The 26,981-nt window shown below is 44.5% G+C and overlaps 1 protein-coding gene and 1 long non-coding RNA gene across 21 annotated transcripts in view; both read left to right on the forward strand.

Annotated features, from left to right (window-relative positions):
• The first annotated feature begins 631 nt into the window (after window positions 1-631).
• Window positions 632-5,422, forward strand: LOC146399950 (uncharacterized). Of its 2 annotated transcripts, none has more exons than XR_014815618.1 (2): window positions 632-2,266; window positions 3,667-5,422. It is a non-coding gene; the product is annotated as an uncharacterized LOC146399950 (long non-coding RNA). The 2 variants fall into 2 exon arrangements; XR_014815619.1 differs by having other exon boundaries at window positions 632-1,182.
• Window positions 5,423-13,037: 7,615 nt separating this feature from the next.
• The window catches only part of LOC110255463 (beta-galactosidase-1-like protein 2), a 45,132-nt gene continuing 31,188 nt past the window's right edge, over window positions 13,038-26,981 (forward strand). For 6 of the 19 annotated variants that reach the window (XR_014815614.1, XR_014815610.1, XR_014815615.1 and 3 more), the window contains exons 1-5: window positions 13,817-14,045; window positions 15,240-15,332; window positions 15,470-15,667; window positions 22,121-22,189; window positions 25,243-25,338. Coding sequence is in view for 11 of the 19 variants with exons in the window: in XM_021063177.2 (XP_020918836.2) it covers window positions 15,241-15,332; window positions 15,470-15,667; window positions 22,121-22,189; window positions 25,243-25,338 (455 nt within the window). In the remaining 8 variants the exon portion in view is untranslated. The other 13 variants (XR_014815611.1, XM_021063178.2, XR_014815617.1 and 10 more) reach the window with 11 other exon arrangements.

The following is a 26,981-nucleotide window of genomic DNA, read 5'->3' on the forward strand; positions in this document are numbered from 1 at the left end:
TGACATTGATAAATAAAATCTGTCCCTCTCTGTACCTGCAGGTCTGTTAAATTCAGGTTTTATCTTTCTAAACCTTCACAACTATTTTTTCTTTAATTTTATTACATTTAATTAAACATTTGACTAGATCTTGGGAGTTCTCCTGCGACTCAGCAGGTTTAAGATCTGACGTTGTCATTGTTGTGGCTCTGGTCACTGCTGTTGTGAAGGTTCGATCCCTGGCCTGGGAACTTCCACAGGCCACAGGTGCTGCCAAAAAAAACCCCCAAAACACTAACTAGATTTTAGAGTAATACACATCTCTCCTTGACCAAACTGGCTTTTAAAAAATAGGCCTCTTAACTTACTGATAGCTTCGTAAACTAAGTACTATTTATGATTTATGAAAGCAGATTTAAAGTAATACTCAAAGATGTAGACTTTTTGGGAGTTCCCATCACGGCTCCACAGAAACGAATCTGACTAGCATCCATGAAGACGCAGGTTCGATCCCTGGCCTTGCTCAGTGGGTTAAGGATCCAGCATTGCCATGAGTTGTGGTGTAGGTGACAGATGTGGCCTGAATACTGCGTTGCTGTGGCTGTGGCCTAGGCTAGTGGCTAAAGCTCTGATTTGACCCCTAGCCTGGGAGCCTCCATATGCCGCAGGCATGGCCCTAAAAAGACACACACAAAAAAGATGTAGACTTTTTGAAGAACCGACTCATCTTACAAACAGTAGGCCTTCTCCAAAGCGCTTTCCTGTAAACTATGTCCTGATCTTCACGGGGGAGCCTTGCATGAATAGACACCCACGCCATGTTGGTTGTGCTGATTGGTTGAAAGCAAATTGAGTGACAGCCCTGCGGAAAACCAGTGCTGCTGCTGGATGAGCCCAGGCTCTGGAGGCCAACTCTTCTGCCGTCTGACTGCCAGCTCTGCCACCAACCGTGGCTTAAAGCAAAACTGCTTAAACCTCTGTTTCCTCTTGTAAATTGGAGAGAACAAGGGCTCCTCTCTCCTGGGACAGTTCATGAGCAAGGGGAAGAGCTCAGGACAGAGTAAAGTGAGTGCTTTCAAATAGCAGTATCATTAACCTCGCTTGACAGAGGAGCAGCGAGAACTGTGGGGAGGCCAAGTGGCATGGTGGCAGGCACATCTCTTTGAAGAACATTTATAGTGTTTGAATGATGACCACCAGTCAGTGCTGATTACTAACTGATTACTATTCCTAGTCAGCCTCTTCCAGATCAGTGGCAAGATTACATTTTCTTTTTTCTTTTTTTTTTTTTTCTGTCTTTTTAGGGCCACACCCGTGGCATATGGAGGTTCTCAGGTTAGGGGTTGAATCAGAGCTGCAGCTGTGGGCCTGTGCTACAGCCACAGCAACGCCATATCCAAGCTGTCTCTGTGACTACACTATAGCTCACGGCAATGCCAGATCCTTAACCCACTGAGCGAGGCCAGGGATTGAACCTGTGTCATCACGGATGCTAGTCAGATTTGTTTCTGCTGAGCCATGACAGGAACTCCAAGATTGCATTTTCCTTTTGCCAACATGACAGAAAGCACATGAGTCACTAAGGTTTCTCCCAGGATCTTGGAAGGGCCCAGAAGCTCAGTTTCATCAGCTCCACGGTGAAGTTCCTGTAGTCCATGCTCTGCTTTATCTGAACATTTCTGTATGTTCTCCCAAAGTTTGTCATCTTTGGCACTTGGAAAGGCCTGTCATTCCTGGGAATTATGACCGGCCAAACACCACAGGAATGAATGCTCTCCATGGACAGGGTTGATCACCACAGGGGCATCAAAGTGTGTGTTCCCACATCAATTCCCAGTTAGTACCTCCCATTGGGAGGGGACAGGGGGGTCCAGTGAGGCCAGGGGAGATGCAAGACTCAGCCAAAGATCTGATCCCAGCTGCCTGGTGACCTGTGGCAAGGAGCAGGTGAGCAGGGGAAGAGGGGAGCCAGGGTAATCTCCACCTGACCTGGGTGCGTCCAGCCTCATTTACCTGTGAGCATGATGCTCTCTGTGCTCTGGTCCTTTCGCTTGTCTCCTGGCTGCTTGTCTCATCCCCTGGGTCCAGTGGGAGTTCCAGAAGATTTCCCCCTTTAACCCCACAGAACAGGAGGAAGGAACTCTCTCTGCTCGACCTAGCAGACAAGCAGGGCATCTGGAGCCCTGGGCTATGGTTGTGTGGGGCCTGGGCCCTGTTCTCCCTCCTCAGCCTCACATTACAACACTGTTATGTTATCACCATCAGTTTTCTCAAGTTTTGGTAAAGAGCTACATACACAACATATATGTAAGCAGTACTCCAGGACTGTCCACTGGTTACCTTCCTCACCCCTCACCTGGGTTAGGCCCTGAGCCGCTCACACCAGTCTGGTCTTTTGACAGAAAATCTGGGAGTATCACTGCTTTCCATTTTGTCTATAAATCATTCCATGGGTTTAATGGGCTGTAAATTCTCCCCTAGGCTTTAAGGTCATCAGAGTCAGAAATATACCCGATTCATCTCTCCCTCCTCGGTGCCTTCCTGGTGCACAGCGGGAACTCAGTGTTTTTGAATGAATAGAGAAAGACCTGGAGTTCCCATTGTGGCTCAGTGGAAATGAATCTGACTAGTATCCATGAGGTTGCAGATTGAATCCCCGGATCTGGCATTGTCACGAGCTGTGATGTATGTTGTAGATGCACCTCAGATCCCGCATTATTGTGGCTGTGGTGTGGGCTGGTGGCTACAGCTCCAGTTCAACCCCTAGCCTGGGAACCTCCATATGCCACCAGTGCAGCCCTAAAAAGGCAAAAAAAAGACCAGAAAAAAGCCACCATCGCCTGTGTGATACTAATTGTAGCTGCCAGCCAGTCCCATACAGGGATAGGCAAGACCCAGCACCCGAAGTCAGTGACATAAGAATTTGGATGGGCCTCCAGGGAAGCAAGGTGAGCTCAGAGGGCATGTCCAGGCCGTCCCTGCATAGAGCATCTCGGAAACAATGCGGACACAGAGGTGGAAGCCAGAGTTAGGCTGGGGGAGGGGTTGTAGGGGGGCTTGTGGGGAGAGAACAGGTCTACATCATGACTGTGATGGTGGCCCCGAGGCCGCAGATGTGCACACACAAGGAGCCAGTGCTGGGCCTCCACACACACTCACTTTACAGCTTCCTGTGAAACTACTTACGTGAAAGTAAAACATTTTTGAAGTCAACTGGCTGTCGAGACCACATCAGGAGCCCATTCCTCGGTGTCAAGAAGCCCTGGTGTGGCTTCCACTCCCTGTGCTGTGGTTTGGAGCCTGCGTAGGTTCAAGCTTGGGTGGCCAAGGATGTGGAGCCTGAGAACAGGGTGTGGTGGGCTAGGGGTTCAGGTCCTTGCCAACAGGTCCAGGAGCCCCTGTGGCTCCGTAATTTTCTCGGGGGAAAGCAAGGCCCTTCAGGTCCCAAGGCTCTCCCTCCATGCCGCCCACCCAAGAAGTGTTCAACTGTGCAGGTCTCATTGCCAAGGACTTGGATTTTATTCTGTGATGATGGAGAGCATGGATGGATTTTAAGATGGAGAGGCCCTTAAAAGATTTGCTTTTCAGGAAGCGTGCAGGGACATTCCGAAGTTGGACAGCCCTTTTGACAGTTGCCACCAGCCAGCAGGGCGATGACGGGAAGGTAACCAGTGGACATTCCTGGAGTGCTGCTTACATATATGTGTAAGCAGGGCAATAACGGGGCCTGGTTGCAGTAGGGGCAGGGGAGGTGCTGGCCAGCCTTAAATGGAGACCCCTGGGTGGGTGATGAGGGAGCTGAGGAGGATGGCCAGGCTGGGGGCAGTGAAAAAACAGTAGAGGAAAGGCGGGTCTGGGGATGGAGATAAACTACATTGTACAGGCTGATGTGATGGCCACCGGCCATATCCACATGTAGGAGAGGCAGATGGACATGGGGCATGGCTCTCAGAGAGAGGCCGGCTATAGCACACAGTCTGACTGCTTAGTGCTGGTCACAGGGCTCCTGGCTCTCACCTCCACAAAACTTTTGTCACCTGTGGTGATTCCCAAAGTTGTTTGGTATTCTAGGATCCAGAAACCTGTTCTCTGCATGCTTTTCACAGACTTCCCCCATTCATCGTTGCTTTGCTGGTCTACACATGAGTGGGAGGACTTTCTATGTAGATAAGCCCTCTGATAATTTTTGAGCCGTGTGTTTAATATGCTGCAACCAGAGTTCAAAGTGCTGGAGGCACACTGTGTTCAGACCTGTGCTGTTATACAGAGAACAAACAGAAGCAAGGCCAGGTCCCAGGGAAGTCACAAATTGACTTTTAGAAAAAAACCATCTCAGTTGGCTTGGTCCCAGTATAACCATACACTGGGTGGAGTCAAGACCACCTCACAGTTCTGGAGATGAAGTCTACCATCAGAGTGCTGGCATTCGGTGTCTGGTTTGCAGACAGACACCGTCTGTCTTCAGTGTCTGGCTGCCTTCTTGCTGTATCCTCACATGATGGACACAGGTCATCTCCTGTCTCTTCATAAGGATACTAATCTCACTCATGAGGGCTCCACCCTCACGACCTAATTACCCCCCAGTTACCATCTCCAAATACCATCACATTGAGGGTTAGGGCTTGAACACAGGAGTTTTAGGGGGATTCAAACATCTAGGCTACAGCAAAGCACAGTCTTTTCCTTTGAATATATTCCCATCATTCTGTCATTGTAATGTAATTCAGTGTCTTGACCCATCACTTTCATAGGATCGTATTCATCTGTGTTCTCCCATGGTCTTAAAACTTGGAGTCTGGGGTTAATAGACGCAAACTATTGCATTTGGAGTGGATAAGCAATGAGAACCTGCTGTATAGCACAGGGAACTATATCCATTCACTTGTAATGGAAAATGATGGAGGATAATGTGAGAAAAAGAATATATGACTAGGTCGCTTTGCTGTACAGTAGAAATTGGCAGAACACTAAATCAACAATAATGGGAAAAATAAAAATGATAAAAAAACAAAGACCACTCAGTAATATAAAGGAATGAACTACTGATAGATGCATGGATGAATCTCAAAACAGTAACCAGTTACCTACTGAGAGTGACAGGGGGATGGAGGGTGTAGACAAGGACCACGAAGAGGCACAAAGAATCATCTGCTGACAATGGCACTGTTCACTCTTTTTTTTAATTTTTTAAAAATTTAAAAAAATTTTTAATTGTAATCGATTTTTATTTTCCCAATACATTTTTTTCCTACTGTACATCATGGTGACCCAGTTACACATACATGTATACATTCTTTTTTTCTTTTTTAACTCTTGATTACGATTATGCTTTCATAGGTGAATGTGTATGGCAAAACTAATCAAATTATATACTTTAAATATATGTGTAGTTCATTGTAGGTCAATTATACCTAAATAAAGCTATTTTGAAAAAAAAAAAAAACTTCATGGCACTGGTATTTAAGGAGTGGGAAGCAAGGACAGTACTGATAAATGTTTTAATTGATAATATATAATAAAAATATTTTATACTGAAAAAAAACTTTTAAAGACTTCAGCTGAGGTAAAAAATGGTACCAAGAGTTGAGGGGTGGGGGAGTTCATGGCATACAGTTCATGGCAACAGAACTAAATTACAAGGAAAAAAATTCCCAAAGAAATTAGGGGGCTTACTTAAAGTCACCCTGTGGGCAGACTAAAAGCCCATATTAGTAAGTCAGGGAGTTCTCACTATGGCAGAGTGGATCAGGAATTCAGCTGCAGCAGTTCAGGTCACTGCAGAGGTGCAGGTTCAATCCCCAGCCAGCACAGTGGGTTAAAAGAGCCAGGGTAGGTCACAGCTGTGGCTCGAAGTCAATCCCTGGCCCAGGAACTTCCATATGCCAATTAAAAAAAAGAAAGAAAGAAAAGAAAATCAGTTTGCTGATACCAGTGCTGGAGGCTTTCCTTGTCATTCATTTACTTACTTTAAAAAAAAAAAAAATTTGGAGTTCCCGTTGTGCCTCAGTAGTTAACAAACCCGACTAAGAATCATGAGGTTGTGGATTCAATATCCCCGGCCTTGCTCAGTGAGTTAACGATCTGGCATTGCTGTGAGCTGTGTAGGTAGCAGATGAGGCTCAGATCCCGAGTTGCTGTGGCTGTGGCATAGGCTTGGCACCTACAGCTCCGATTAAACCCCTAGCCTGGAACCTCCATATGCCGAGGGTGTGGCCCTAGGAAAGACCAAAAAAAAAAAAAAAAAAAATTTAATGGCCACACTCATGGCGTATGGAAATTTCCGGACCAGGGATCAAATCCAAGCCACAGCTGTGGCAACGCCAGATCCTTAAGCCACTTCACCACAGCAGGAACTCCATGACTTTCTTATTTTAAAGACAATTTTTTTTCTTTCTTTTAATCCACCCAAATCATTTCTAAAGTCAGCTGTTTTCAAAGCTTTATTTACAGCAGATACATTAGTGAGCCTTGACCACATCCTGTAATTATATAGTAATTGGGTTTACTATTTGTCAAAATCTGTCACTGGAGTTTTTTTTTTTTTTTTTTTTTTTTTTTTTTTTTTTTGTCTTTTTGCTATTTCTTGGGCCGCTCCTGCGGCATATGGAGGTTCCCAGGCTAGGGGTCTAATCGGAGCTGTAGCCACTGACCTACGCCAGGGCCACAGCAACGCGGGATCCGAGCCGCGTCTGCAACCTACATCACAGCTCACGGCAACGCCGGATCGTTAACCCACTGAGCAAGGGCAGGGACCGAACCCGCAACCTCATGGTTCCTAGTCGGATTCGTTAACCACTGCGCCACGACGGGAACTCCCTGTCACTGGAGTTTAATCAGTTTTTAATGTCAGATTGTCCAATGTCAGCACCGTGCTGAAGTCTGGATGGAGAAAGTAGAAGCATCGCCTCTTGCTGCTATTTTCTTTTTTCAGATTTCGTGGTTGGAGTTAAGGATGGCCCAAGAGAATGCTGAGAACATCAGACTCCACCCTGTTACAGAGTCCCCAGGACTTCCATGTCCCTTTGTTCCTCCTGTGGTACCCCCTGAACTCTGTCCCAATGTCTTGCCCATTTCTGATCATTGGCTTTATCTTCCTCGCTGGATATCACCCCCATTCTTTGGAATTGAGTCCAAGTCCAGATGCACTTGTTTATGCTCAAATTTATCCTCACCCTGTTCCTCACTTCTGTATCCTATTCCTCAGAAGAGCTCCCTGGACCCCATGCCAGGTAGGAACTGACTGCACACCCAGAGAAACACCTGCCGTTTATCTTGTGCATGCACATGCATGCATTTGTGGCACATCTGGCTGATTGGCAAGCACCATGCCAGGCACCTTGTGTTGGCTGTCAGAGGGCCTGCCACTTCTTCAGTAGGGACAGTGGCTGTAGGAGGTTCCCCGGGGGTGGGGGAGTTTGGTCACAGCCGTGTGCAAGTTCCTCACTGATCTGCTAAATATTTCGTACTTTATAGTTGAAAGTATTCACTCCTCTTTTCCAACCTGACCTGGGTTTCTGATCTTCCTCTAAACGCAAATTATGTGTCCTAAACTAGAACGACCACCTTCACTGTAGACTCTGCCCTGCTTGACTGGGAGATGTCCTTCCTTGAGGAGAGTCGGTGTACACGAGAAACCTCAGGCTTCCCTTTGTGGAATATTGAAGACATAGCTTTGGGCAAAAAGAAAGTAGTCCTGCCTCTCTCTCACCATCAGTTTTTTTTTGTTGTTGTTGTTTTGTTGGTTTTTTTTTTTCAGTCCTATGCCTTTTATGGGTTTCCCTGGACTCTTCTCTTACAATAAACCAAAACAACTTCCTCTTAGCTATAGATGTTATGATGGTCATGATTCAACTGTGTCATATTTAGTCTCCAGATCCATCATTTCCTTTTACCATTGGTCATAACTATGTATATACCCATCTTCTGAGGCACCTAAGCATATTACTGACACCTTCCCTGAGTGAAATGAGCATGCACGATATCCCCTAGGGCAAAATATCAGTATGAGAATCTTGTGGCAAAGCTGCATGTACTTGCCATCTCCATCTCACTGAAGCATGTCTGCTTCTGTAGCCTAAAGGAAGATGGGTCATTTCACAATGATCAAAGTTTATTTTTCCAAATGATTGCTTATTTCAAGTCATTAAAGTCAGCCCCAGCCCCTCCCTGCCCTCCAAACTGTACCTGTACTCCAGACACTCCACACTTTCGTCATATCCATCATTGATGTTGCTGTTTCCCTTGATTCAAGAGGATTCACCTTCCTCAGGTGGCCCCCTAAATCCTACATTCACTCAACAAACACTTCCAGAGAGCCTATCATAAAATTCTGTGTTCACTCAACAAACCCTTCCTGAGAACCTGTCATAAAATAAATGTTTTCGTAAGGAAAAAAAGACAAGAATTTATATATAGAATCTTACTGACCGAACAATTACTTCATTTTCTTAGGATGGGGAAGTTGGTTGGGAATATTTTCTGTCACATACAAACTGCTGTTCTGAAAGACAAACACTTGGGTTTTCAACTAAAACTAACAGTTGCTGACTTGCACAGTGACCTGGCAGGGTAAGGCCACAGAGTCCCATGGAGAACCTTCCCAAAGCTGAGATGTCCCTCCCCATCCTGCCCGGGGTTCCTGCCCTTTCTGAATGGCAGTTGACATCCTAGCCAGAGAAAGCCCCCAGCCTGCAAGCTCTCAAAACCCCTTTCTCTGCCTTGGAACAGGAACCCCGTTCCCTCAAAGGTTAGCATATCCACCTCAGAGATAACTGGGTCCATTCCGTCTAAAAATGGATGCAAGGTGTTTTAAGGCTTTGTGGCTTCTCTGTGACAAATCAGATTCACCTGTCTTTTCCAGTTCCACCAGCTCTTCAGTGGGCCCCTTGATGCTACATCTAAGCCTGAGGTCAGCCACGTCTGTATAGAAAGCTCTAGGTAGGAGACCCCACGTGCTCCTGGGCCTGAGATTTCACCTTAAGGGGTGGGAGGGGAGTAGATGCTGTTCCCTAGCACACGCACCTGTGGGCGGGATTGCTGGGGCATGGGAGCTGAGACTTCCTTGGTCTGGTGGCCACTTTTATGTCCCAGAACATTTCCCTGAGTAGCCACTGTTCTTCACATCAATGTTCCTAGAACAGAGAACTAACCCACAGTGTTAAAACTGCCTCTGGGAAATTGTTGCCCTTTTTAAAAAATAAGTTTTATCAAAGTTACATATGTAACCCAAAAGAGTGCTTGAAATATAGAGGGTTCTCAATATATATTCATTAACTTAATGAATAAATTGAAGTTAAATCATAGCATTGTCCAGAGAGGAAAACCCTCTAATTTTTTTCAGGCTCCAGAAGAGAACTATTGAACAATAATTAAATACCTTGTGCTTAAGTGAGATGGTCTAATGAAGACTTGATGAATTTGATCAAAGGATTCTAAAATTTTTCTGGATTAAGGCATGAATAATCAGGAAGCTTCCTTCAATAAAATGACCAAGACAGGGACTTGAGCTATGTAATGTGCATTTGCCATGTTGCTTAAGAATATCAAATCGAGAGTTCCCTTCATGGCTCAGTGGTTAATGAACCCGACTAGAATCCATGAGGATGCAGGTTCGATCCCTGTCCTCACTCAGTTGGTTAAGGATCCAGCATTGCCGTGAGCGGTGGTGTAGGTTGCAGATGCAGCTCAGATCTGGTGTTGTTGTGGCTGTGGAGTAGGACAGCAGCTGTAGCTCCAATTCGACCCTTAGCCTGGGAACCTCCACGTGCCTCGAGTACAGCCCTAAAAAGAAAAAAAAAAAATTGAATCAATGGAAAGCATAAAACTCTTAATATGTGTTAAGCATAGATAAATTAATCACTTGGTGGATGATGTGGGTAGGTCACAAGTGTGTGATCACATGAACTAAATATTGATGACACTGAGAGTAAGTTGCCCCTTAGCTTCTATACATCGTATACCCCACTCTAGTCCCAATCCTGTACAGAGGCCTGACTGTCCATGATACGGTAAATGTGTATAGCCACAGGAGGCCCTCAATATTCATGAAGTCTGATTCCCTTGCCTACTGGTGATACTCATTGTCCACAGGGTCCTCGACTGAAGCAAAACAGATAAGGCCTGTGGCTTTTCAGGAGACCAGCTACTGTTACTTCTCCCGTGGGGAAAGTGAGGCACCTTCCTTCTGATGGGGCCTCCTGCAACCTCCAACCACATTATTAGCAGGACTCAGGCAGTGTCCTTCTGTCTGCTAGCACTCTATCCTAAGTGTTTTTACCTGCTCCATCTCTCTTTTGTTTCTCACTCTGTGTTTTAAATTTATTTGTTAAACCGTGTGATTTGAGTTAATTTGGTCTCTAAGTCTTTCTGTTCCTGGACCTTTGGAATAATTTGCTGGTAGTGTACTTAGAGGCCAACATTGCAACAAAGTAATTTCCCATACGAAATGCATTGAAATATTAAAGTATATGCTACATAGCACAGAGGTTAATAGCACAGGCTTTGGGGATCTGTCACCCGAGACTGAATCCTGGATTTCCCATTAACTGCTGCATCACCTTTGGCAAGTTACCTAGACTCACTCTCCCTCGGTTCCTAAATCTGTGAGACATGGATAAAAGGAGTTCTACCTCATAATGGTGTGAGGATGCTAAGTGAGTTCACAGGTAGTGAGTTTAGAACAGTGTCTGGCATAGTGTAAGTTCTCTTTGCAGACTGGATCTGGTCAGACAGATCCAGTGGAATAAAAGGAATAAAATTACAGAATACAGAGCAGACACAAGTATATGATAATTTATTATATGATAAAGATCTTTTCAAATTAATGAGGAAAGAATTACATTTGAGAGTAATCTGCTAGCCTTTTGGGGAAAAAATGAAAAGTTTATCCATATTTCAAGCATATTAAAATAAATTCCCTCCCCTTTTTTTTGTGGCTATGCCCATGGCATGTGGAAGTTCCCAGGCCAGGGACTGAACACTCACACCACAGCAGCAACCCAAGCCAGATCCTTAACCTGCTGCACCACAAGAGAACTCCCTTTAAATAAATTCTGGATGAACCAAAGATTTAAGTGAAAAAACAAATTGCAGAAACATTAGAAGAAAACATAGGCACCAGGGAGTAATGTACAGACTTACTGACATAATAACATGTTTAGATCATAAATGACAGGACTGTAATAAGGTCTACAATCACTATTAAGTAAGTAAATAATATATTCATACAAGCAGCAATACATGTTTTTCAGGAACATATACAACAAAGGATACACAGCCATCCTTTCAGTATGGGGTGGGAAAGGATTGATTCTAGAACCTCCTAAGATATCAAATCCACAGAAGCTCAAGTTCCCTGCAGTCAGCCCCCATCTCCCCAGATACAGAACTTGCAGATACCAAGGGCCAATTGCACAAAAAACACACTTGAATGATTGGCCATGGAAAGTGGAAGATAATTAAAGTGGGGAATAGGGATGCTGAAAATTAATAAAATTCAAAGGAAAATACAAATTATAAATAATAAATATAAAATATTTAAATATAGCTGATATTTTAGGTTACTTTTTAAAGATTTTTTTAACTTTCAGCACTTTCAAAATAATTTGAAATTCTGCTGTTCAATGTCTGTTTGCTGATGTAAAGAATATCACCCTTCATTTATGTCATGCCTAGATCCAGAAATACACAAATATAAGACTAATGTGAACTGTCTGGCATTCTAAAATGCTCCTCACCTGCCATGTGCAGTGGCTGTAAGCATCACACGGAACTGAGAGTGGATGTGAAGAGAAGAAATGTGCTCAGCACTGCTGAAGTGGCAACTTCATGAGGTTTTGTGGTTACCTTCCACAGGTGGGAGGTTGTACCCTTCTTCCACAATTCATGCACTTCTGCATGTTGAGCCGCCAAGCTTGGCAAGAGCCCACCTACAGCTTTTAGGGCAAGCAGATACAGCCATCTTTTGCTTTGAAGATGAAAGGTGTAGAGAAATGTTTCTATGGAGACTGAAATTGTCACCCAAGAGAGTGAGCATTTAGGGTTTAGAGTTTATGCATTATGTTTACCAGCACTGAGGAATGGATCTTGAGTGACATAGCATACATGTATCTCTTAATAATGTAGGGTTTTTAAAAGCATGTTGTGTAGGGCTTATAACAGTATTTATATATATATATTATATATATATTGTATATATTATACACTTTGTGCGTGTGTGTGTGTGTGTGTATGGTATAGGGACATAGGGACATTTAAATCGTTGCCCCAAACAGGGAACCCTCATTGCTGGGTCTGAGTAAGTTTGGTTTCATGACATTGCCCATTTCCATACATCTGCTCAGGGCAGAGGAAAGAGAAAGCAGGCTGGTATATTACCTTAGCAAAGTAGCAATGCATGAAGTTAAGGAAAGAGCCATTTCTGAAAGGGAAGGAGATGTGTTTTTGAATATACAAACCAGCATGAGTGTGGTAAACTGAGCAAAATGGGAGAATAGAAGACTGGACATTCAAAAACGGAGGAAGAGCAGTTTTGGGAAAATATAATGAAATGTGTTAAAAAAAAATGACCAGAGCATAGAATGTTAGAATCAATCGTGTCTTGGAGATAGAGTATTTGTTTTTAATTTTACTGAAGTAGAGTTGGTTTACAATGTGTTTTCTGCTGTACGGCAGAGTGATTCAACCATACTTACATGGTTGAATGGATACTTATATATCCATTCCCACAGAGGTTATCACAGAGTATTGGATAGAGTTCCCTATTCTACACAGCAGGTTCCTGTTGACCATCCATTCCATATACCACAGTGTGCATATTCCAAGCCCAAATCCCCAATCCATCCCTCTCCCCTCACCTTTACATTTTGGTAACCATAGGTTTGCTTTTGAAGTCTGTGAGTCTGTTTCTGTTTTGTAAATAAGTTCCCTTGTATTCCACATATGAATGATAGTATATAGTATCTGAAATCTGTCTAGCTTACTTCACTTAGTATGATAATCTCTAGGTCCATCCATGTTGCTGCCAATGGCATTGTTCCACTCTTTTTAAGGGGCAGTAAGGAGTATTTCTGAGTGTGTGTGAGGTTATGTAAGCTCCTAGATGGAGCATGTGAGGGATTTAAAAGGGTCGTTGTCCTGGATGGAGGTATTGGGAGAGGGCAGTGCCTATCCAAGGAAAGAGGAGGCCAACCTGCTGCTGAAGAAATAAATGAACTTCGGTGAAATAGGGTGAAGGGAGAGGGCAGCAGCTACAATGAAAACACAACCCCTGCACGCTGCGCATAACAGGAAGCAGGGAAAGAAGTTGTTGGGAGAGAGCCTGAAGCAATACTGCTGAAACTGCTCCTTAAGAGAACTTCCTAAAAGTCCAGGTTCCATTAGTGGAGAATGTTTCAAAAGGAGTTTTTCCCTCTGATGTACCGGGTTACAACGCCCAGAGTGGAAGGGAGTTTAAACGGCAAGAAGAGAGAGTGCAACATGCAATCAGAAAAGCAGAAGGAAAGGGAAGCATCATAGGCCTCTCCAAGGGCGATCAGACTTTCAAATGTTCAGAAGCCGAGGAGTGAAACACCCGCGGATATACAGCGCAAAGTCGCCTCGGGAAACACCGCCAAGTTCATACCGTGGGGAGCCCCGGCCCTGCCCCATCGAAGGAAGGTAACCCGGGAGGGCGAGTGGAGCGGGTTGGTGTTTGTTCTCTTCTCGCTCCAGCGGAATTTGCTATAAAGGTTGAGCTGCCCTTGGAACCTGGATCCGACGCGCACAAGCCCAGCGGTGAGCATTTTCAGCGGTGCAGGCGGCCAGAACAGGTGCGGCTGCGCAGGTGAGGCAGCCCCGCCCCCGCCCCCCGGTCCGCGCGCGCAAAGGGCTACTTGGCCGGGACAGCCTTGGATTCCCAGTCCCCGACTCCGCACCGCACGGGGAGTGCCAGCTCCAGGGGAAGCTGGAGTTTGGGATTCTGTGGGTCTGGAGCTGAACTAGCATCCTACTTGGTCAAGTTTCGCCTGCGCGGGTCGGGACCGGCTTCTGGAGCTGCGGCTTTAAGCCCTGGAGTTGGCGGCTTCAGGGTTGGTCCCTGAGGATCCACATCGCCCCGGGATATCGCCGGCTTCCGAGGCGCTCCCACTGGACCCCGAGTCTAGGGAAGGACCTTCCTGGTTTCAGCGCTTCACTCAGAGAGGCGGCGACTGCGCAGAGGGAGCGCTTCCTTCCAAGGGTCCAGGAGGGGGAGGGTCCCTGTGGCCCATAGTCCTCAGAAGGGGGCTGAAAGCCCGCTGGTCTCCTAGGGCAGCCCCAGGCAAGGCCCTTGGGCTAGGGCAAGCTTGGCTGGCGGTGCCAGGGCTCAGACCCTGGGGGTCCCTGGGGGGTGCCTGTCGCTCTGCGCTCCCAGAGCTGGGGCTGGGGTGGGGGCAGCCCGCCCGCGAGTCTGTGGCGGGCGCTGGGACCTCTTGGCCTGGGCCCACCCTGGTGCCCGGTCTCCATGGACCCCTCGGTTCTCAATTGGCCCATAGAACCCTAAGAACCGAGGAGATGGATCCCTATAGTAGCAGAGAAGTGGGAGGCTGGCCTGGAGTTGAAGAGCCACCCTCACCCCCCAGGACGCCTCCCACGTTCCAGCCATGTGCTCTACAGAACATGGAACTCTGAGAGTCTATTCCTTACCTGTTCAATGTCTCTGGTGAATCTCCCAGGGATTATTCAGTTTGTTTGCTTATTTATTTATTTATTTATTTATTTTGTCTTTTTGTCTTTTCTAGAGCCGCACTCGCCACGTATGGAGGTTCCCAGGCTAGAGGTCCAATTGGAGCTGTAGCCACCAGCCTATGGCCAGAGCCACAGCAACTCGGGATCCGAGCTGCAGCTGCCACCTACACCACAGCTCACGGCAACGCCGGATCCTCAACCCACTGCGTGAGGCCAGGCATCAAACCTGCAACCTCATGGTTCCTAGTCAGATTCATTAACCACAGAGCCATGATGGGAACTCCAAGGGATTATTCAGTTTATAAACATTCTCTGGTGGAGGCTGGGTTTTAGCTAAAACGTGGCTGGTGTCTCAAAATCCAGTGGGCCTGGGCGGCCATTCTCTCTCCAGCCCAGAGGTGGCCTAGGGTGTGTCTGTCTGCTGCAGAAGCCCAGAGACAGGGGTACAGGGCCCTGCTTGCCAGAGGCCCCTCTGCCCCCACAGCATCCTCCAAGGCCCAGGCCTCTCTCCCTTCCTGCTCAAGGAGCCTGACCTCTGCTCTGTCCTGTCTGTTTAGTATGTGGGCCTTCTTGGTGAGACTGGTAGGCTTCCTGGGCCTGACTTCAAGGTTACTGGTAATGTCTCAACTCCAAGGAGACCCTGCAGAAAGGTATGTTTGAGAGGGGAGGCTTGGGAAGTTTCTCTCGGTGCTGACGGTGTGCCCAGGGCCCTGGAGGACAGGCCTTTCTGACTTGCCATGTCTCCTGGGTCACCTCTAGATGTCATGTGCCTCCTTCGTTCCTGCAGGTTGAGCCAGACCTCCATCAGCCCCTCCATCATGAAGGATCGGCACGTGGGTCTGACGATTAGGGACTCGCACTTCATGCTGGGGGACTTCCCTTTCCTCATCCTGGCGGGTACCATCCACTATTTCCGGGTGCCCAAGGAGTACTGGAGGGACAGCCTCCTCAAGCTGAAGGCCTGTGGCTTCAACACGGTTACCACGTGAGTGTGGCCACTCACAGGCTGTACCAGTCTCGTCTGAGTCGGGGTGCTTTCTATGCCTTCTCACAGCTTTGAGGATGGCTCAGTTCTTAGGTGATCCCAGGATCTCCTGTGTCTGGAGCCTGCTCCCATGGCCTGGCAGGGCCTCTGTCAACACAGGCTCCCTCTGGCCCGTGCATAGGAGTCTGCCAGACGTGGCTGCATGTGTTCCCTCACCAGTGGGGAAGAGGGGCTGGGCATGGTGGGCCGCACTCCTCCTTGGAGAGCCTCACCTGCTGTCAGAGTCATAGCCCCAGTGATGGGTCCCAGGATAAGATACTGTTCCAGAAAATTTCGTGTTCAGAGATGGGTTTCATTCAGAACCAAGCCTCATTCCAGAAGCTGAAAGTTAACAAAAATAAGTGATTTCCTTCTAGCCTTCGAAGCTTAGAAAGTGCTTATCTAGTATAGTTTTGATAGTTTTAGTTGTCTTTTTCAATGACTTGATTTTTTAGGTTTAGATGAGAAACCTATATTTCAGATATCTGGATTTAATTTGGTGACTGATAGGAGAGGATGTTTTGAAGCATTTCCCTTCAGATTGTGTACTTTGTGTGCATCACATTGTTTTCCTTATTTGTTTCTCATTATTTTGTTGCTTCTGTATAGCAGTGATTCAGACATTGAGATTTTATGAACTATTACATTATGTAAAAAGAATCACTATGCTGTACACCTGAAACTAATATAGTATTGAAATCAACTCTAATTTTTAAAAACTTCATGAACTAGTAAAAATTTTAAAATATTTGTGGTTGAAATAAGACTGCAAAGTTTGTTATCCTTGCTCAGAAACATAAAAATTGTCACCATTATTTCATAAACTATAAGACGTTCTAAGTCACTCAAAGTGAAACAAGAGAATAAAGAATAAAGGCAGTCTTTCAGAGTGAACACATTTATTTTAGTTGTTAAAAGGCTACGTTCTCTCTTTCTTTCTGTCTGTCTGTCTGTCTGTCTTTTGTCTTTTTAGGGCTGCACCAGTGGCATATGGAGATTCCCAGGCTAGGGTCTAATCAGAGCTGTTGCTGCTGGCCTACAGCAGAGCCACAGCAACGCAGGATCCGAGCTGCATCTGCTCATGGCAACGCCGGATCCTTAACCCACTGATTGAGTCCAGGGATCAAACCCAAAGCCTCATGGTTACTAGGTGGGTACGTTAACCACTGAGCCATGATGGGAACTCCTCTTTATCTCTTCTTAATGATTAACAACCAATTGGCCAAAGTCTTTTCAGGGAGGAACCTAGAGTCTGACAGTCAGATTTCCTGATTATCAGGAGGGTCTGAGTGTCTGTCTCAACAACAGGTGCTGGGGGGACTTTGGTAAGGTTGGGGTCCACCTAGGGACTCTCAAGAGAGTATAGGAAGAGCAGGCATGAATTCCAGATCAGGTGTTGTTCCCGATGCAGGGTTAGAGGAAGCAGAGAGTCTCATAGAGTGGGGCCTGGCATGAGGTTAGGGCAGGTTACCAGTTGGGTGTATGGGTATAGCAAAGAGGGTCTGGGGTGTCTCTGGGTGTTGCTGAGAGAAAGCAACTTTCACTCAAAAGGGAGACATTTTACAGCTGCAGAACCAGCTTGGGAAACAATGTTTCCTTCTAACTTCTTCCATGGCTTTACCTTTGTTTACTTCCCAGTCTGAAAGTTACAGCTGGTCTAGCTGGTCTTGCTGGTCTTTCTTTTTCAGTCAAGTTTCTTTCTTTCTTTCAATCTTGAACAGGTTTTCAATCATTAAAAATTTCATGATAGATTCAGAAGAACTTCACCACAGGCAGTAGATCCTGACCAGCGGTTGAGGACACAGTGACAGGTTTTGTGTATAGGCCATTACTGGTTGCATTATGTTATCCATTCTTTCTTATACCATCAGCACTTTTAGCTTATGATATACTTACATGTAGGCTTTTTGATATTTATCCTGCTTTGTGTTTGCTCCTGGATCTGTGGTTTGATGTCTGTCATTCATTTTGGAACTTTTCAGACATTATTTCTTCAAGTATTTCTTCTTTCCTTTTTGTCTTTAATCTTCTTCTGGCACTTCCATGACATCTATGTTACAGCTTTTGTAACTGTCCAAAGTGCTTGGATGTTATTTTCCTTTTTTCCAATGCTTTTTCTCTCCGCAGTTGAGTTTTGTAAGTTATTACTGCCCTTCCTCCAAGCTTATGGATTCTTCACTGGTCGCATTCCCTTCTATTCTTTCTTAGAGTTTCCATCCCTCTGCCTGGGTTATCCACCTGTTCTTGCCTGCCATCTACTTTTTCCTTTAGCATATGAGTCATAGTTGTTTTGGATTCCCACTCTAATAACTCTAAATATTTCCCATATCTAAGTCTGGCTTTCACTTGCTTTGTCTCTTTAGACTATGGTTTTTGTTTTTGCATATCTTAAATTTTTTTTGTTGAAAGGTGGACATGCCTTTGTGGGTAAAAGGAACTGAGGGAAATAAACCTAGATTGTGAGGTTTTATGTTTGTTTGGCTTGGTATTGTGCTGTATTTACTGTTTGCCATAACAATGGCTTAAGAGGAAAAAATTTCCTCTTGCATTCTCATTCTTATCTCCCTGCTGTCTTTGGTTTTTCCTAGGGACTCCCCTTTAAGTAGGGTCTGAGTCCTATAGTTCCTTTGGCTAGAAACCCCTTTCATTTTGCAGGAGACTGTTGATGTGGTGGTGGGGTGAGCATGCCCTTGTCCTGTGGTGGGTCCCTGACTTTGTGGGTCTGAGTTGGGCATTTCCCACCCCTGTGCTGAAGGTGAGAGTGCTGGATTTGCACACTTTCCTTCCTCCATGAGGATGTCTAGAGAAGTGTTTTTTTCTCTCTCTCTGGCCTGCTTGGGCTCTGGCAAAAATACTTCTAGTTGAGAGAGGTCTCTAGTCAAGGAGAACAGAAGGCCCTGAACTTATTTTCAAATGTCCACATTCCCCTGCTCCCCATCCCCCATAGGAAGCAGGAGGGAGTCTTTCTTAGATTTTTCACAGTGAGAGCTTGGTAGGGCTCCTGGAGGTAAAACACATGAAACTGGGGGTTGCCCCCAAGAATATCCCCTCCCTCAGAGTCTACTCTCAAGCCAATCTCTACTGAGCTCCTAGCAGTTCATCAATTACAGTGTAAGTGTTCCTTCCAATACAGGCTTTAGCTCCTTGCCGTCTGCTCATTCTGACTGTGGATGCCTGTGTTAGTGAGCCTTCTCCAGAGAAGCAGAGCCAGAAGGGGTGCAGGCATGCATGTGCCTTCGTATTCGTGTGTGTGTGTGTGTGTGTGTGAGAGAGAGAGAGAGAGAAAAAGGGAGAGAGAGAGAGAGAGAAAGGAATTGGCTCACACAATCATGGAGGCAGAGAAATCCCAAAGCCCGAGGTGGGCAAGCTGGAGACCCTGGAGAGAGTCCTATCTGTTTTAGCTTGTTCATTCTCATAAGTGTATATAGTTCCAAGCTGGAGACCCAGGAGAGATTCCTCCATGTTCATTCTCGTAACTGTATTCAGTTCCATTGATAATCATACCCAAAGTCTTCCTCTCATCTAAAATGTAGCTCAAGTCCAGTTTTCCTTATTGCTTTTCTGTCAGGATGATGTGTCCTTGTTGAAAGTAGGGCATCAAATTAAATAACTTTTTTTTAAAGGATCTTGGATTTGTTCCCAAAGTGCTTGTATAAAGTTCTATATCTAAGAGTTAGGAATTCTTAAATCCCTAAGTTTTTCTCTTTTCTAAAAACAGAAAGCTCTTACTGCAGAATCTTACAGTTGTATACTTCCATTTCACTCTTCCCTCTCTTTGTGCTACACTGCGCAATGTTTTTTATAAGCTAGAGTTCATAATAAAGTTTTTTTTCCTGCTTTGAACATCTAATTATATATGAGAGAAATTTGAGGTATTGATAAAAATATCTTTTTTAATTTACCCATATATTTACCATTTTGGGTCCTTTTAATCCCTTATATAGATTACAACTTCTATCTGGTATCATTTCCTTCTGCTAAAGAGCTTCTTTTTACATCTTAGAGTAGAAGTCTGTCAATCATGAATTATCTTAGCTTTTGTTTCTTTGAAAAATAATTTCTTTCATCTTCAACTTTGAGGGATTATTTCATTGGTGATAATTTCAGTGATAGAATTTGGTGATAATTTCAGTGATAGAATTTTAGAGTTACAGTTATTTGTTTTTTGTTTTTTTGTCTTGGGCTTTAAGTACCTAAAAAATGTCTCTTCATTGTCTCCTGACTTATACATTATCTGATGGCAAATCTGCTATACTCATCTTTCTTTTATTCTTTGTATAATTTGTCCCCCCCCCCCCCCGGTTGCTTTTAACATTTTCTCTTTGTCATTGCTTTTCAGTGATTTGATTCTGATGTACAGACTTTTTTTTTTTTTTTTTTGGTTTATAGCTCATTGAGATTCTTGGATCTGTAGGTTTATAGTTTTCATCAATTTACCAAATCTTGGTAAAATTTTGGCTCTATTTCTTCTAATATTTTTGTCTTCCCTTTTTTTCCTGAGGACTTAGACTTCTTGATAAGATCCCACATATTACTGATGCCTTGGTTCATCTTAATTTTTACTTTTTTTTCTGTTTTCCAGTTTACACAATTTCTTTTTCTCTGTCTTAAAGCTTAGTGACCTTTTATTCCTATTTCTGTTCTGCTGTTTGTATTAGTGCTATATTTTTCATTTTCTGCTGTTAATGGTATCTAGAGTATTTTTTATTTCAAATATTACATTTTTTAAATTTAGAAGTTCCTTTTTGGGTCTTTTTTATATATTTTGTTTTCTTCTTTATGGTCCTGATTTTCTTTACTTGTTAAGATATGGTCTATATTTGTTATATGTATTTTTTTTCATTTGTGGCTGTTCCACAGCATATGGAGCTTCCCAGGCCACAGATCAGATCTAAGCTGCAGTCTCAGTCTAAGCTGAAGCTGTGAGAATGCTGGATCCATAACCCACTGAATCCTGGCGCTCTCAAGATGCTGTCAATCCCATTGTGCCTCAGTGGGAACTCTTATATTAGTTATAACTTTTAAAATAAACTTTTCTGCCAGTTTCAACCCATGTGTCATTTCTGGGTTTATTTCTGTTGCTTGATTTCTTTCTCTGGTTTATACATCATATTTACCTTTTTTAAAAAAATGCCTAGTAAACTTTTTGTAATGAATGCTGTGTGTTAAGAATCTTTTTTTTTTTTTTTTTAAGAGTCCTATGTACAGCATGTGGAACTTCCCAGGCTAGGGATCAAATTGGAGCATCAGCTTCCAGCCTACATCATAGCCACAGCAACACTGGATCCAAGCTGCATCTGCAACCTACACTGCTGATGGCAATGCCAGATCCTTAACCCACTGAGCAAGGCCAGGGATCAAACCTGCATCCTCACAGAGCTATGTTGGGTTCTTAAATCACTGAGCCACAATGAGAACTCCAAGAATCTTATATTGGAGCTCAGCAAGTTGAGGATCCAGCATTGTCACCGAGGTGTCTTGGGTCACTTCTGTGGTGCAGGTTCATTCTCTGGACCTGGAAGTTCCACATGCCATGGATGCAGCCAAAAAAGAAGAAAAAAAAAAAAGAATCTTATATTGTTGGTTGCTGGATTTCATTTTATTCACTTAAATAATGTTGGATAATCCACTTTTATAAACTTTTCAGTTGTTTCTGGTTTCTATGTTATGGTTCATCATTTTCCTTTTTTGTCATTATAGATGTGGATTTATATTTTTTAAATTTTGGGTCCATGTCATGCAACAGATTGATGTGGGATCTCAGTTCCCAGACCAGAGGTTGAACCCAGGCCACAGCAGTGAAAGTGCCAAGTTCTAACCACTAGACCACCAGGGAACTCCCAGATGTGGATTTAAATTTTTTATGTTTTCATGAGCATTTAAAAAAATTTTGTAGGTAGTTCCCATTGTGGTGCAGCGGAAACGAACTGTATTTGTGAGGATGAGGGTTAGATCCCTGGCCTCTCTCAGTGGATCGGGTATCCGGTGTTGCTGGGAGCTGTGGTGTAGGTGGCATACATGGCTTGGATCCCATGTTGTTTTGGCTGTGATGAAGGCTGACAGCTATAGCTCCGATTTGACCCCTAGCCTGGGAACTTCCATATGCCATGAGTACGACCCTAAAAAGCCAAAGAAAAAAAAATTGTAATTATATCCCAGTGGACATTACATACACATCTGTTTTATCTGAAGTCTAGAATCATGGAAAAGTGTTGGCTGCTCAGATCTTTTGTTGGGCATTTGAGAGAAGGGATTTTGAAGCTATCACATGGTGTACATGCGTGCAGAAATATAGTAACTAAAGTCCTCATAGTGGAGGACTCTGTTAAAGCTGGAGGAGCCAATATGCAAGGAGCAAGGACATGAAAAGAGAGCAAGATGAAAAGTTCTTATATTCCTCTTCTTCCATTTCAGGCATGTTCCTTGGAGCCTCCATGAGCCAAAAAGAGGCCAATTTTACTTTATTGGAAACCTGGATTTGAGGTATGTTTCACGTTTAAGTTCCCTGTGTCTCTGGGTCGGAGATGGGAGTTTAACTCTGTGGGATCAGATGAAGCAAGTGGCACCTTGCTTTCTGCTTTGAGAACCATCTGGAAGCCTTGAAATTTTTGTTCCCCAGATCAAAACCTTTTGAGCTGTGGCTCTGCCATCAACGGTGAAGCCAGACCTCAGTGTCTGTGGTGCATTTTGCTTATCATATAGCTCAGAGTGTGTGTGCAGGAGCCCACAGCTTTGATATATCATGAGGAACCTGCTGCCTCACTTTTAAGAGGAGATTCTGAGCCTAGTTTACAGGATGAGACATGATGCAGTAGAGTAATTGTTCAAAAACATGTATTCTTGGAGTTCCCGTCGTGGTGTAGTGGTTAACGAATCCGACTAGGAACCATGAGGTTGCGGGTTCAGTCCCTGCCCTTGCTCAGTGGGTTAACGATCCAGCGTTGCCGTAAGCTGAGGTGTAGGTTGCAGACGGATCCCACGTTGCTGTGGCTCTGGTGTAGGCTGGCGGCTACAGCTCCGATTCGACCCCTAGCCTGGGAACCTCCATATGCCACGGGAGCAGCCCAAGAAAAAGCAAAAAGACAAAAAAAAAAAAATGTATTCTCTATCTGCCGTAGTTCAGAATTGCCTTTGTTGCTGGAGACGTGCAGATAATGCACATGCTGTCAAGAATAGGGATCCTGTAGGGGTTCCCATCATGGCTCAGTGGTTAATGAACCCAACTAGCATCCATGAGGATTTGGGTTCGATCCCTGGCCTTGCTCAGAGGGTTAAAGATCCGGTGTTGCCGTGAGCTGTGGGGTAGGTTACAGACGAGGCTTGGATCCCTCGGTGCTGTGGCTCTGGCATAGGCTGGTGGCTAAAGCTCTGATTGGACCCCTAGCCTGGGAACCTCCATAGGCCATGGGTGCGGCCCTAAAAAGACAAAAAAAAAAGGGGGGGGGATAGGGATCCTCTATGTGGAAGGAGGCAAATACAGCCAACTAAGGGCTCAAAACTTGAACAAGGGGAACAGGGCAGACAACAGAGAAGTTAGAGCTGAAGTCATAATGTTGAGCAGGAGTTTATCAGGGCGGCTGAGTGTTACTTCAGGCAGAGAGTCCAGTAAGGGCGCAGTCAGATGTGAGAGCACATTTTATGTGATTTAAGCTGACCTTAGCTGTTGTTAACAAATAAGCCTCAACATCAATAAAGATTTATTCTCATTTAAGGAAAATTTAAAATAGGTTTTCACGGTATGAATATGTCTCTCTCCCAAGAAATGCCTGAGGGATTTCAGGATCTTTCTATCTTGTGGCTTCACCTTCTTCAGCACATAGTTTCCAAACCACTGAACTTGTTGGCATCAAGCCTGCAGGTGGAAGAAAGAGCAGGGACAAGCTTTTCTGGGAATAGGAATACTTGCTTCTGTTCATGTTCTGTTGGCTTGAAATCAGTCGCAGCCACAACTAAATGCACAGGAGGTGGCATGTATAGGTGAGCTGTGTGCCCAGGGCTGTAAGGAATGGTTTTCCCTACTAATTTTCTGCCACACATTATATTCTCTGGGAACTGCAAGCACAGATATCTGGTTCTCCTACTGGCTTCAAGTTGAGGAACTGTCAGAAAATAAAGCTGGAGAGATGATTGAACACATTCTGGCCTTGGAATCTATTCTGAAGGCACTGGGGAGTCATTTGAAGAATTTTAATTTTTTTTAAGGGGCACATCCATGGCATATGGAAGGTCCCAGCCTAGGCATTGACTCAGAGCTACAGCTGCAGGCCTACCCTATAGCCACAGCAATGCCAGATCCGAGCCACATCTGCGACCTACACCACAGCTTATGGCAACTCTGGATTCTTAACCCACTGAGCAAGGCCAGTGATCGAATCTTCATCCTCATGGATACTAGTCAGGTTCCTTACCCCTGAGCCACCATGGAAGCTCCTGAAGAATCTTAATTTTGAACTTTATAGTCACATGCCACAGTGTTTTTTAAGAGGCAGAATAATGCAATAGGTAAGATTTCACTTCTGGAGGCCCTCTGCCTGATCATCCTTTTTTTTTTTTTTTGTCTTTTTGCCTTTCTAGGGCTGTTCCCACAGCATATGGAGATTCCCAGGCTAGGAGTCAAATCGGAGCTATAGCCGCCAGCCTACACCAGAGCCACAGCAACACAGGGTACGAGCCCTTTTTGTCTGCAACCTAAACCACAGCTCACGGCAACGCCGGATCCTCAACCCACTGAGCAAGGCCAGGGATCGAACCCGCAACCTCATGGTTCCTAGTTGGATTCAGTAACCACTGTGCCACGACAGGAACTCCCTGATCATCCTTTTAACTCTTCCATTTACCAAAAATGGGGCCTTGAAGAAGCTCTGACTCTTTAAGCTTTACTTTCTTATCTCTTAAAATGGAGATGATATTGCTATAGGTGTCTATGTCAAATCAAATCATAAACTTAAAGAATTGTGCTATAGTGCCCAGTGCTGAAACGAGGTATAAATTAGCTCCTGTTTTTGTTGACAATGATATTACTGTTGACAGTGACTGGAGAGGCATCGAAAGAAGGTGAGAATGAAGGAAGGAAACCACTGTAATAACTCAGGTGGAGATGATGAGTTCTTTAGCCAAGGTGGTTACAGTAGGAATTAAGAGGAACTTCACAATGAAAAATATTGGGTAGGAAGGATAAACATGATTTGGTGACAGACTGAAAGTGGGAGAACAGGAAATAAGAGGAGCCAGGTTGATTTGTGTCTGCCTGGTGGTGCCTCTGAGGGAGCAGGTTTAAGAGGGAAGGTTGGTGTCTGGCCTGGATTCTTGCACTTTCCTTTCAGTGTCCTGCTCTCTAGTGCCTTGACTGAGCCCCTTTTCCTGCTGCACCCAGGGCTCCCTGTCTCCTGGGTCCTGTCTTCTACAGAGAATTTGGTCAGCCAGGCTGGGAGTTCCACCCATTCTAACCTCAGGAGAAGAGACCTCAGGAGAAACATAGCATTGATCCCAGGCCTCCACTTTTCATGTGAAATTATCTTTATCACTTCACTTCCCAGTGCTTTCATGTCCATTGCAATAGAGGTGGATCTGTGGGTCATTCTGTGTCCAGGCCCCTACATCGGGAGCGACTTGGACCTTGGAGGCTTGCCCAGGTAAGTTGTGTGTGGAGGTTCCTGGCTGTGACTCCATGTGGGCCAGCCACATTCCCATGTAAGTCAGAGCAAAGAGTCTTGCTTGGTTTTCTATGTGCCTTTATTTTTCCTTCAGCTGTACCCATTGCTTGTGGAATTTATAGGGCTAGGGATCAAACCTGTGCCACAGCAGTAACCTGACCACAGCAGTGACAATGATGGATCCTTAACCTGCTGAGCCACCAAGGAACTCCTCTATAGGAGCATTTTTAATCTATATCTTTCCTGCCTATTTAATGAATAGAAAATGAAATTTAAAATGCTGGGAATGATACAGTATTTGTTTTTATAAACCTCTATCTCATCTCCACAGCTGCAAGATGTAGAGTACTTTTTTTTAAATAAAAGCTTTTGGCTGCTACTTAAGCAGCATCTTTGTTTGTTTGTTTGCTTGTTTGCTTTTTAGGGCCACATGTGCAGCATATGGAAGTTCTCAGGCTAGGTGCTGAATCGGAGCTACAGCTGCCGGCCACAGCAATGCAGGATACTTAGCCCCCAAAGCAAGGCCAGGGATCAAACCCACAACCTCATGGATACTGGTCAGGTGTGTTATCGCTGAGCCACAATTGGAACTTCTTAAGCAGTATTTTTATAAGTTCTAGCTTTTGTGGTAAAAGTTTAATTAATCCTCATTAAAAAAAGGATATTTTGGAGTTCCCGTCATGGCGCAAATGTTAACGAATCCGACTAGGAACCATGAGGTTGCGGGTTCGGTCCCTGGCCTTGCTCAGTGGGTTAAGGATCTGGCGTTGCCATGAGCTGTGATGTAGGTTGCAGACGTGGCTTGGATCCCGCATTGCTGTGGCTGTGGTGTAGGCTGGTGGCTACAGCTCCAATTAGACCCCTAGCCTGGGAACCTCCATTTGCCTTGGGAGCGGCCCTAGAAAAGGCAAAAAGACAAAAAATAAAATAAAATAAATACAAAAATAAATAAATAAGGATATTTTTGGTTCCAGTCATTTTAAAAAATGGCAGTAAAATACACATAATATAAAATTTACCATTTAAAGGTATGCAATTTTTATGAAAATTAAGTAAATTCAAAATATTGAACACTATCTAGTTTCAGAATTTTCTCATCACCATTCCCCCACTTGCCTCCTTCCCCCGAGCCCCTGGCAACCACTTTCAGTTTCTATGGATTTGCCTATTCTGCATATTTCATAAATGGGATTACACATTATATGACCTTTTACGTCTGGCTTCTTTCCCTTGGCATGATGATTTCAAGCATCATCCATGCTGTAGCATGAATCAATTCCTCATTTTTTACTGGCCAAATAATATACTATTAAAAGCCATTTTTAAAAAAATTTGAAAGCAGCTTTATAAAAATCTCACTACAGACTAAGGTCTGGCACACTTTTTTTTTTTTTTTTTTTTTTTTGTAAAAAACCAGATAATAAATATTTTCAGCTTTGAGGAACATATACTATCTCAGTTGCACTGCTGCAGGCGGAACACAGCTGTACCAACATTTAAAGAAAGGATGGGGCCGTGTGCCAATAAAACTTTATAGAAACAGACAGTGGCTCTGACCCAGCCTGTGGGCTACAGCTTGGCAACCCTACTGTAGGTCATTTCTTCAGTATACAACCTCAATT

The sequence above is a fragment of the Sus scrofa genome, chromosome 9 (genome assembly GCF_054392235.1).
Source record: "Sus scrofa isolate SSC_HxYL_T2T_F1_AM1 chromosome 9, Sscrofa_HxYL_maternal_Yorkshire_Landrace_v2.0, whole genome shotgun sequence".
NCBI classification, from domain to species: Eukaryota; Metazoa; Chordata; class Mammalia; order Artiodactyla; family Suidae; genus Sus; species Sus scrofa.